This window comes from Hypanus sabinus, chromosome 15 (genome assembly GCF_030144855.1).
Source record: "Hypanus sabinus isolate sHypSab1 chromosome 15, sHypSab1.hap1, whole genome shotgun sequence".
Taxonomy (NCBI): domain Eukaryota; kingdom Metazoa; phylum Chordata; class Chondrichthyes; order Myliobatiformes; family Dasyatidae; genus Hypanus; species Hypanus sabinus.
In genome coordinates, this window is record NC_082720.1 from 54397522 (window position 1) to 54410574 (window position 13053).

The 13053-nt window shown below is 41.5% G+C and overlaps 1 protein-coding gene across 1 annotated transcript in view; it reads left to right on the plus strand.

Annotated features, from left to right (window-relative positions):
- Positions 1-2838: 2838 nt before the first annotated feature.
- The window catches only part of LOC132405227 (QRFP-like peptide receptor), a 177175-nt gene continuing 166960 nt past the window's right edge, over positions 2839-13053 (plus strand). The window contains exon 1 of the mRNA XM_059989913.1: positions 2839-2985. Coding sequence (XP_059845896.1) covers positions 2839-2985 — 147 coding nt within the window. The remainder of the gene's footprint in view (positions 2986-13053) is intronic.

Genomic DNA, 13053 nt, shown 5'->3' on the forward strand with positions numbered 1-13053 from the left:
GTTAACTGATCCTCCATAAATTTTACAAAGTCGTTATCCGACTACAAGGTCGGATTAAAACGGCAGTGTTTATTTACTTGAGGGAGGCCAGGGAGAACTATGGACAATGTAAGTGGGGCATGATTTGAGATCAATATACTCTTATAGTCACAAGATGGATGGGATCAATTGATTATCAATTAAAAAAGTCAATTCTAGTAAATGTATGGTGAACTTGTTAGAAAAAGGAGTAATCTCTTTCATGTGGATGAAAGAAATGCCAAATATCAGATATTCCATAATTAGAAAGAAAAGATTGAATAAATAAAGCAGATTTACTTAATTGTCTAAGGATAGAAGAGGATCTGTCCAAAACTGGATCCAGCCAACAGTTAAAGTCACCACCAAATATAAAAGAGTATGAACTTAGTTCTGGCAATGAAGAAAAAAACGGTCAAAAAACCCTACATCATCCGAGTTAGGAGCGTAAAGGTTGGCTAAGACCACCCGTGTATAATAAAGTTTCCCCGAAACAATAATAAAACAACCATTAGGATCAGATATTATGAAGCTCAAAAGAAACATTTTTGTTTATAAGAATTGAAACACCCCTTGCCTTGGCTTGAAAAGTTGAATGGAAGTGTTGTCCTGCCCATCGTGCCATAAGACGAGAATTATCTGAGTGACGAATATGTGTTTCTTGTAAAAAGACTACCTCTGCTCTAAGCTGTTTAAGATGTGCGAACACTCTCCCCCTTTTAACCGGATGATTCAAACCCTTAACATTCCAGCTGACAAAGTTCAATGGACTAACCATTGAACATAAGAAAAAAAAGGATAGCAGGCATTAAACCATATCTGAAATTTATATGAAGTTCTGGGGCAAAAGTATAGAAAAAAAAAACTGGATGAAATTACATCCTGTATAGTACAAATATGTCAAAATTCCATATATAATATTAGCATTGGAGTTCCCACCCACACCCTCTAAACCTACACCAAGAAAGCTGCAAATATAAAGCAGCAAGCTCTCCCCGAGAAAAACTAACCCCCTACTGGACTTCCAACTAGGTAACATCTTAATTATCTCCACTCCAACTGTTGACACAGTAATGGAAATAAACACCAACAAGCTTTAAGAGTTACAAACGAAGATTTACCTTAACAAGAAAAAACAATACATTCAAAGTTTGTAAATCTTAAAGTATAATAATGGTCTAAAACAAACTTTACCCCAACCTTCCCACTAGAGTTGACAAACCGAAAAAAAGATCATCTATAAACTCAGTTATACAGAAAAAAAACTCTAACGTCAAAGAAAGTAATCCAACCGAATCATAAAAATAAGAAAAAAAACACAAATAGCATCTTGAAACACAGGGAAAAAACCACCAAAGAAAAATCCATTTGAGAGGAATTTGATCCAAACTCGAAACTGAGTTTAAAGGTACAGCATCAACTGCTGCTTAAGGTTAAAATAATCTAACCGGAGAGAGAAAAAACAAATCACCTTTAAAGAACTAAAATTATGTAAGATAGAAACTAAAATTGAGAAAATGGAAAAAAAACACTTCAATAGGACAATGCAACATAATTAAGCTACTAATTAAATAGCTGCGCCAACAGCTACATTTTAAATTTTAAAAAGAAAATATCAAGATTTGTAGAAACTGGAGACTGAAGTCTGAAAAGAAAACCAAAAAACCATTCAAAGACGTTGTCACTTCACGAATCGATATCAATTTTTTAATGCGACACTGACTCCATTTTGAAATAAAGTCTCCAAAGACCTTTAAGAGGTGTCTAATTACATAGTTCCACAGTCAGCTCTATTTAAGGAAAATGAAAATGCCCATATTGAAAAATAGAAATCCATCATATTGAAATATATTGAATTAAATGGATAATGAAAAAGATAGAAATAAAGATTAGAATATTAGAAAAAAATAACCGTTATCTAAACAGAAACGAAAAAGGCTGAAAAGAAAAAAAATCATATCATATCTGAGGAACTCGAAGTAGCAGATGGACTATCAATGAAGGTCTGCGCGCCTCTGCAACGGAATCGAAAAGTTTAAAATCGCTGTTCCTAAGCTTAATTCGGAGCCGGGCTGGATAGGCAAGAGATGGATGAAGTCCACGATTGTAGAGAACTTTCATTACTCCTCTGTATTCAGCACATTGACTCATAACTTGAGGTGCATAGCCCTCTACTAAACGGATAGCATGACCTTTATATTGAAGCGTTTTACATCGGCGAGCTTCTTTAATTATTAAATCCTTGATTTGGTAATGATGGAGGCGAATTATCACTGGATGTGGTCTCTGGCCATCTGCTGAGCGAGATGTAAAGATACGGTGTGCTCGATCAATCTCTGGAGAACTGGAAAGTATTTCACTTCCAAAAATCTCACATAGAAAGTTTGAGAAAAGTTCGACAGGAGATCCCCCTTCAACAGTCTCAGGCAAGCCGAGAATTTGAAGATTTTGGCGTCTACTCCTGCTTTCAAGGTCCATAACTTTAAGAGTTAACTTGCTATTATGCTCCTTTAGGGTAGAGCAAACTCTTTCCAGGTCTTTACAACGATGGTCTAGTTTCTCCGTGACTTCTTCAACACGTGAGAAACATTGAGTGTGATTCTCCAGTGAAGAGTTGATTTTATCCAGTTTCAGTTCCAACAAACTAAATTGAGAAAACATATCTTGTCGGGTTTGTTCTGACAGCGACACAACTTCACTCAAGGTTGCTCCCAATGGAGGGTCTTTTTTTGCCGATTTAATACGCTTAGATACACTCATTGTGCAGCCAGCAACTTCAATAGTGGGAGGAAGAGCAAGAAATAAATGCAGGTATATGAAATGGAGCGGAACAATCGTTTTCGCGACGTAAGCTACCGCCATCTTAACCGGAAGTCCCAGTTGGTTTTTGAAGAGACACTGAAGGATGGAACATACATGACAGATGTGGTCTTGGGGCTTCCTGGAGAGGATGAGGATGTTGGCGAGGTAAACAAATACATACTTGTGTAGCATGTCTCGGAGGATCTTGTGGATGAAGGCTTGGAGAAGTTGGACTGCTGGTAAGTCTGAAAGTCATCTGCAAGCATTCATGGTGATCAATGGGTACTATGAACACTGTCTTCCACTCAACCTCCTGGTGGATGTGGATCAGTTTAAAAGCGCTCCATAGATCCAGCTTGGAGAAGATCTGGGCTCCACAGAGTGTTTTGAATGCACTATCCATCAAAGAGAGAGGGTAGCGGTTCTTTAATGGTGATTTTGTTGAGTCCATGGTAGTCAATGCAGGGATGAATATCCATCTTTCTTTTTGACAAAAAAGAATCCTACAGCAGCTGGGGACTGTGATGGGTGAATGAAGCTATGCTGTAGTGCTTCGGCAACACAGTCATTCATGGTTTCATTCTTGGGAAGGGAGAGGGACAACGGTTGACCTCGGGGAGGGCTGGTGCCTGGCAATCACACAGTCACGCTGTTTGTGAGGTGGCAGGGTGCTGCTTCCAGTTTACCGAAGGCAATGGCCAAGTCGTGGTGTTCCTGTGGGAGTTTGGTGAGGTCAAGGGTTTCCTCCGTCCCCACGGATTTACAGAGTGAGGTTAACTGAGGTTGCAGGCAGGTGGGTCTCCGACACAGCAGTGCACCAGATGACCAGGCAAAGTGAGGGTCATGAGTGGAAAGTTAGGGGTAACTCAAGATGAGGGGAGTGCTGGCTGAGTCTAACAGGAGGAATTGGATGGATTCTTGATGCTCTCCGTTGCTCATGTGCATGTTCTGACTAGCCCAGACCCCAAGGACACCTGTCGATCTGGCGATGTTGAAGGGTTGAGGGAGAGGTTTGGTAGGGAGTCCAAGCTGCACACATAGGGTCTGAACCAGAAAGTTGTCAGCTGCACCAGAATCCACCAGATCCAATAGAGTGTGGAGGAGGACAGAGAGAGGGATATAGCTCATGATGCTGCAACGAGGGTCTGGGTGGGCCTGCCAGATTGGAGGTCCCTAGTCTCTACTTGGAGGCGTTGTTCTCCCTGACACAGTGGGCATTTGATGCGTAGGTGCTTGGCTGCTCTGCAGAAAGTGCATAAGGTGTTTCTTCACTGAAGCTCATGCTCTTGGGTTAAGGAAACTCCCTAAAGGCTTCGGTCCAGGAAGTATTGCTGTTGTGTTTTCTTGAGCCTGAAATGGTCCTGGGAATGGAAGCAGGGGTCTTGATGATGATCTGAAGGGTCTTTCCTCCACTTGTCAGAGTGATGAGGCTTTCGAGGTCGGTGGTCAAAGATGAAGACTTATATTAAGTACTCAATAGTTATTCCAGTCGAAGACGAACTCAAAAACTAAGGATAGCTATGAGGACACAAAGTCTATTTGCTGGTAGTCCATTGAATAATTGCATGGACACCTGCACTACGTGCATACAGTGAAAGCCATACTGTCAAAGACATGCAAAGGATCAGAGCTTACTTGTGCTTCTGCTGCCTGAAAACAATGGAAAATCTCTGCAATACTCGAGTGGCTCTTGAGGCTTGAAGTGGTTTGCAAGATACAACATGCCCTCAATCCTTTGAAAGGCAACCTTCCAACAGTCATGATAAGGATGCTTTGCTGTCCTTTTGGCAGAATCATAATGGTCAAGAGCTGGTCATACCTCAGGGACCATTCGTCCTTCCCCAAATAGCTGATGGCTTGGGAGATGTCAAGAAATTTGCAGTTTGTAGGCATTGCAGGCTGGATTTACACACTTTGGCTTCAGTCAACTGGTTGTAGATGACAATGGTTTGATGGTACAGTGGTGTTAGGATAATGGTACTGACAGCAAGACACCAAGGCAGAAGGTGATGATTATGAAGCATCAGCGAGGCCACCAGAAGTTTGAAGGACAGATGCACAAAGTCAAGTAACAAACTGATCAAGGACAGAGACCATATTGAGGTGTCTCTAATGTTCTGATGCTGGGGGCAGCAAAAGATTATCCATAATGAAGAGCTCAATTCAAGGGTTTGATATTTTGTAGCAAAATAATGGGGATATTCGGAAAATTCAACGGCAACTTTTCAAAGAAATACTGTAATCTGAAAATCGAAAAAAAAACTGCAGGTGCTGGAAATCTGAAATAGAACCTAGGTGTTTGAAATACTCAGCAGGTCAGGCAGCATCAGTGGGGAGAGAAACAGTGAATATTTCAGTTAAATAACCCTTAATCAGAACTGGGAAGTATAAGGAAGGTTGAGAGAATTAGAGGAATATTAGACCATAAGACAAAAGAGCAGAAGTCGGCCATTCGGCCCATCGAGTCTGCTCCGCCATTTTATCATGAGCTGATCCATTCTCCCCCTCCCCTGCCTTCTCACCATAACCTTTGATGCCCTGGCTACTCAGATACCTATCAATATCTGCCTTAAATACACCCAATGATTTGATCTCCACTGCTGCCTGTGGCAACAAATTCAACAGATTCACCACTCTCTCGCTAAAAAAATTTCTTTGCATCTCTGTTCTGAATGGGCGCCCTGCAATCCTCAAGTCATGTCCTCTTGTACTGGACTCCCCCACCATGGGAAACAACTTTGCCACATCCACTCTGTCCATGCCTTTCAATATTAGAAATGTTTCTATGATATCCCCCCTCATTCTTCTAAACTCCAAGGAGTACAGTCCAAGAGCGGTCAAATGTTCCTCATATGTTAACCCTCTCATTCCCTGAATCATTCTAGTGAATCTTCTCTGAACCCTCTCCAACGACAGCACATCTTTTCTTAAATAAGGAGCTCAAAACTGCAAGTGAGTTCTTACCAGTGCCTTATAGAGCCTCAACATCACATCCCTGCTCCTATACTCTATTCCTCTAGAAATGAATGCCAACATTGCATTCGCCTTCTTCACCACCAACTCAACCTGGAGGTTAACCTTAAGGGTATCCTGCATGAGGATTCCCAAGTCCCATTGCATCTCAGAATTTTGAATTCTCTCCCCATTTAAATAACAGTCTGCCCGTTTATTTCTTCTACCAAAGTGCATGACCATACACTTTCCAACATTGTATTTCATTTGCCACTTCTTTGCTCATTCTCCCAATCTATCCAAGGCTCTCTGCAGACTCTCTGTTTCCTCAGCACTACCGGCTCCTCCATCCTCCACCTATCTTTGTATCATCAGCAAACTTAGCCACAAAGCCATCTATTCCATAATCCAAATCATTGATATACAACATAAAAAGAAGCGGCCCCAACACGGACCCCTGTGGAACATCACTGGTAACCAGCAGCCAACTAGAATGGGATCCCTTTTGAAGTCCCTTTTGAATATTGTTGAAGTGATGAGGCCAAATTTGTCCAGGTGACGAGAAAATGCTAACCTGTGGATGTTGGCTGGTTAATATTTGAATGAGGGCCATCGCAGAAGGGGATAAGAATCAAAAGAGCACTCTGGAGTTGAGATGCAAAACACATTTGGTGGAAATATAAAACAAAGGATAATATTGGAAATTCTCAACAGTTCAGGCAGCATCAGTGGAGGGAGAAAAGCTGTTAATGTTAAAGGTCAGAACTGGCCAGTGCGGGCGACAAACTAGAATGGCTGACTATGTGAAATATTTGGTTTCAGTATCTTCCCCAAGGGCTACAGCATATGTAGGAGGAAGATCAGCTGCTGTTCCTCAACTCATGTTGGGCTTCACTGGAGCAGTGCAGAAGACCAAAGATGGTGGGACAAAGTGAGAATGACTAGTATTTCTGGCTTACTTGTGCAGATAAATGAAGCTGTTCTCCTAAGTAGAGTTTCTGCACCATGAGAACCAAGGACTATATTGTGTTCGAACAAATCGAACAAGCCAGTTCACAGGAGTTTCAGGATAATAGATATTCCAATATAAGACCCCTTAAACAAAGTGAAAAATCGAAGGTTAAGCGTGAGGTGCTATGGCAAGGTATTATCAATCGTGCTTGGCAGAAGTCAAGACTGCATTAGTTCAGGGGAAAGTGTTGACGAAAGTTTTTCTTACAGAATTGCTGAATGATATGGATCAAGGGTAAACTGAGTTGGATGCTTTAATTGATGGAGCACATAGCAAGTAGAAATTGTTCTAAAGCTCTGAAGATTCTTTCAGAGAGAGGACAGTGGGTAAGAGTTTGATATTGCTAATACAGTGCGGTCTGAATAGTAAGACAAAATATAGTCATGGAAGTATTGAAAACCAATTAGATGATCTGGATAAGGAAAGTTGGAGGAGATAGCTCTGAGAATTTAAAAGCGAGAGCAGGGTCTATTCTTGTTTAATATAGCTAAGTCTTATGAAGTGGTATGTAACTGATTTTTTTAAACTACTTGTCTGGCCCTGAAAAACTAGTTTTATTATGTAATATAAACATGCAGAATAATTTCATATTATTCCAGTTTCTATGATATGCTCATGTGTATTTCACAAGTTTTATTTTTCTCTTAGTATAATATTTAAAGGAAAAAAGTCACAAAAATAGAGTTTACTGTTTGTGTCTGAGAATTCCTCATTCAGTTTGATAACATCACTGCTCCTGATTATCAGGTCCAGAGCAGGTTTGTTATGACCGTTTTTTAAAAATTAACTGTCCAGAAAGGGAATCCTTCCAAGGATTCTGCTAGATCATTGTGATCCGCTTTTTCCATGGCCAATAGCAAACATCATTAATATAACACTGACAGCAAGAGCTTCTCCAATGTTTTAATGTAAATAGAGGTATTACCCACTAGAGGGAGACACTTTATTGTTTTGCTGTACAGGGGAAAACATCTTTTGCTGCGGTTTGTTTAGTTTCTGACTATATATTAAAAAGTAATTGATATGCCATACTGTATTTAATAAAAACAACTAAGTGATTACTAAACAGTCGCAAAAGTCTTTAGAACGGTGGATAATAGCTCTTGTGTAGTGTCAAAAAAGTTCAAAACCTAGAAATCTGAGTGCATTAAACTAATGATACACGACAAGTAAAATGCAGGAAGAACTCAAAGCTCAAGTAAAAGCTGTGAAGACAGAGGGTGCAAATTGATTTTTTTTTGGTTCACATCCTGCATCAGGACGGAGAGGAAACACCAGGTAATACACACAAAATACCACAGTACACTGAAAGCTAGATGAACTTGTAGTACAGTTACAGATTGGCATGTATAACGTAGGCATCACTGAATCATGGCTGAAAGAAGGTTATAGCTGGGAGCTTAATGTCCCAGGATAAACATTGTATCAAAAGGACAAGCTGGAAGGCAGAGGGAGTGGGGTGGCTCTGTTGGTAAAAATGAAATCAAATCATTAGAAAGAGGTGACATAGGGTTAGAAGGTGTTGAATCATTGTGGATAAAGCTAAGGAACTGCAAGGGTAAAAATACCCTGATAGGAGTTGTATACAGACTCCCAAACAGTAGTAAGGATGTGGTTTAAAAATTATAATGGGAGATAGAAAGTGCATGCCAAAAGGGCAACGTTCCAATTGTCATGGGGGATTTCAATACATAGGTAGATTGAGAAAATCAGGTTGGTGCTGGATTCCAAGAGGGTGAATTTCTAGAATGCCTACTAGATGGCTGAAGAGATTGTGAGGCATTAGTCTTTCAAGGATCAATAGATTCTGAAATGGTTCAAGAAGACTAGAAAATTGCAAATGTCACTACACTCTTCAAGAAAGGAGCAAGGCAGAAATCATAGGCCAGTTGTTCTAACCTCAGTTGTTGGGAAGATGTTGGAGTCGATTATTAAGTTTGTGGTTTCAAGGCATTTTGAGGCACCTGATAAAATAGATCATAGGGAAAATCTTGCCTGACAAATCTGTTGGAATTCTTTGAGGAAACAACAAGCAGGATAGGCTGATGTTGTGTATTTGGATTTTCAGAAGGCCTTTGATAAGTACCACACATGAGGCTGCTTAACAAGCAACAAGTCCATGGTATTATAGGGAAGATTCTGGCATGGATAAAGCAGTGGTTGATTGACAGGAGGCAAAGAGTGGGAATAAAAGGAGCCTTGTCTGGTCGGCTGCCAGTGACTAGTGGAGTTCCACAGGGATTGGTGTTGGGACTGATTCTTCTTACATTATATGTCAATGATTTGGATTATGGAATTGATGGCTTTCTTGCAAAGTTTGCAAATGATATAAAGATAAGTGGAGGGACAGGTAGATTTGGGGAAGTAGAGACACTACAGAAAGATAGATTAGGGGAATGAGCAAAGAAGTGGCAGATGGAATATAGTGTCAGGAAGTGTATGTCATACACTTTGGTAGAAGAAATGAAAGCAGTGACTATTTTCTAAATGGAGAGAAAATACAAAAAAAGCTGAGGCACAAAGAGAGTTGGGAGTCCTTGTGCAGGATACCCTCGAGGTTAATCTGCAGGCTGAGTCTGTGTTGAGGAAGGCAAATACGATGTTAGCATACATTTCAAGAGGACTAGAAAATAAAAGGAAGGATGTAATGTTGAGGCTTTATAAAGCACTGGTGAGGCCTCACTTGGGGTGTTATGAGCAGTTTAGAGCCCCTTATCTTAGAAAGGATAACTGGAGAGGATTCAAAGGAGGTTCACAAAAATTAATCTAGCATTGAATAGCTTGTCATATGAAGAACATTTGATAGCTTGGGCCTCTATTCATTAGAATTCAGAAGAATATGGGGTGGCCTCATTGAAACTATCAAATAGTGAAGGGCATTGATAGAGTGGATATGGAGTGGATGTTCCCTCTGATGGGAGAGTTTATGACTAGCGGACACAGCCTCAGAATAGAGGGGCATTGTTTTAGAATGGAGATGAGGCGGAATTTCTTTAGCCAAAGAGTGGTGAATCTGTGGAATTCTTAGCCACAGGCAGCTGTGGAGGCCAAGACTTTAAGACACATACGTTCGGATGCTGTTCATAGACTTTAGTTCAGCATTCAACACAATCATCCCTCAGAAACTGCTTGGAAAGCTGAGCCTATTGGGCCTGAACACCTCCCTCTGCAACTGGATCCTAGTCTTCCTGACTGGGAGATCTCAATCAGTCCGGATCGGGAGCAGCATCTCCAACACCATCACACCGAGCACGGGGTCTCCCCAGGGTTGTGTGCTCAGTCCACTGCTGTTCACTCTGCTGACCCACGACTGTGCTGTGTTGTGATCCCAGCCCCCTCCTTTGTGAGAATCGCAAGAGCACCCGTTGAGGGGGGGGGGGGGGTCAGTAGACCCAGGAGGAGAGAGAGAGAGAGAGAGAAATGTGCTGAATTGCACGTTCCACCCGGGATGCAGAATAAGACGACAGCGACTATTGTCTCATGGAGACCACGTGAAAAGCCCTCGGGCAAGGTGGGCTGGTTGAGAGAGAGATTGCATCATCCCAACCTGATTGATACCTGCAACCCCGTGAGGAAGTATAAAGGAGAGTCTCAGGGGGACAGCCCCTTCAGACGCACCAAGAAGACACGAGAGAGTGATCCCGCAGCAGCGGGAAGCCATTCTGAAGGAAGCCACGTGCGTTAGATTCCGGGATTGGAATTTATGGCTGGAATCACAGAAAACTGCTTTTAACTAACATCGGGGAGAGGGAACCACCGCTCCCCCGATTTCACGGAAGCTTCATCAAGACCCTGCAAGTTCTTTCTCTTCTCCCCAATCTCTCTCTCTCGGTCGCCCCACTGAAACCCAGCGATTCTCAAAAGGCTGAGGCCTGCAGACTTCTGAGTGACTTTTATATTTCCAACGGACAGTCTATTAACCCCTAGACAACGGTAGAGCTCACTTCTTAATGATGTTTATTACTATACCTGCGCTTTAGATTGAGTATTGACAATGTGCATTATCTGAATGTTTGTATTAACCTTACTTTTGTGTCCCTTTATAAATAAAAACGTTTGAAAATAGTGACATCAGACTTCAACGGACTTCTCTATCTTTGCTGGTCAGTTATCCAGTTACAGGATACGTAACAGCTGCAACACACAGCTCGAACCATATCATCAAGTTCGCCGATGACACCACTGTGGTGGGTCTAATCAGCAAGAATGATGAGTCAGCTTACAGAGAGGAAGTGCAGCAGCTAACGGACTGGTGCAGAGACAACAACCTGTCTCTGAATGTGAACAAAAGAGATGGTTGTTGACTTCAGGAGGGCACGGAGTGACCACTCCCTGCTGAACATCGATGGCTCCTCGGTAGAGATCATAAAGAGCACCAAATTTCTTGGTGTTCACCTGATGGAGAATCTCACCTGGTCCCTCAACACTGGCTCAATAGCAAAGAAAGCCCAGCAGCATCATTACTTTCTGCAAAGGCTGAGGAAAGTCCATCTCCCACCCTCCATCCTCATCACATTCTGTAGGGGTTGTATTGAGAGTGTCCTGAGCAGCTGCATCACTGCCTGGTTCGGAAATTGCACCATTTCGGATCGCAAGACCCTGCAGCGGATAGTGAGGTCAGCTGAGAAGATCATCGGGGTCTCTCTTCCCACCATCACGGACATTTAGACTACACGCTGCATCCGCAAAGGAAACAGCATTATGAGGGACCCCATGCACCCCTCATACAATCTCTTCTCCCTCCTGCCGTCTGGGAAAAGGCTCCGAAGCATTCGGGCTCTCACGACCAGACTGTGCAACAGCTTCTTCCCCCAAGCCATCAGACTCCTCAATACCCAGAGCCTGGACTGACACCTTGCCCTACTGTCCTGTATTATTTATTGTAATGATGGTACGGTTTTTGTGCACTTTATGCAGTCCAGTGTAGGTCTGCAGTCTAGTATAGCTTTCTCTGTGTTGTTTTTTTATTACGTAGTTCAGTCTAGTCTTTTGTACTGTGTCATGTAACACCATAGTCCTAAAAAACGTTGTCTCATTTTTACTATGCACTGTACCAGCAGTTATGGTCGAAATGACAATAAAAGTTGACTTGACTTTAAGTACAGTGCCTATAAAACGTATTCATCCCCCTGGGAAGTTGTCATGTTTTATTGTTTCACAACATTGAATCACAATGGATTTAAACACACACACAAAATGCTGGTGGAACATAGCAGGCCAGGCAGCATCTATAAGGAGAAGCACTGTCGACGTTTTGCACCGAGACCCTTCGTCATTTTGTATGTGTTGTTGTTTGAATTTCCAGCATCTGCAGATTTCCTCGTGTTTGCACAATGGATTTAATGTGGCTTTTTTGACACTGATCACCAGAAAAAGACTCTTTCATGTCAAAGTAAAAACAGGTCTCTACAAAGTGATCTAAATTAATTACAAAGACAAAACACAAAATAATTGATTGCATAAGTGCTCACCCCTTTCAAGTCAATATTTTAGTAGATGCACCATTGGCATTACAGCCACTTCCCAAAGATGTGTTGGATATACTGTAAGTGGCACTGTGTCGGAAAATCAGTGTGGACTTGATGAACATTTGAGTGAATGGGGGTATATTACAGGGAAATATATGGAGGAATGGGGTTGTTATGATTATACTGAGAACTGACGTAGACTTGGTGGTCCAAATACCCCCCTGTGTCATGGGAAATATAGGAAAATTATTTGATAATCCCCTATAATTTAGAAATATTCTTTCATGGGCCCAAAGTCACTTAAGCCCAAGAACTTGAGGGCTGATTGAGTCCTACCATCTTAAGGTGGCCTCTATATTGTAGTCATTACGTAGCTAAACTGATGGCTTGTAATTCTGATTTCTGAAATTAAGCTTGGTTCAATACCCAGAATGATGGTCCTTCCACTTTGTCCCATTTCTTGGCACGTGTTCAAAATGGTGGCATTCTATTGCCATTTCAGTTTGCTTATGGATAAATAACGTAAATTTGAATGACAAAAGCAGAACAACCCAGACCCTTGTTGAAATAACTGGATGTGTATAAGGAAATTCCTTTAGTACTTATGTAATATAAAACAAATTCAATCACTGAATTCAGGGAGTTGGTAGTCTCCCTGAATCTGGCAGAATACTTTGAACATTTTTCCAAAAAAATGCATATATGTAAAGATCAAAAATCCCTAAACTTTCTTATTAAGGATATTAGATTTAAAACAAACTGAAGTTGTGTAGGAATTGCTGGGAGGAAGTGAAAATGCTT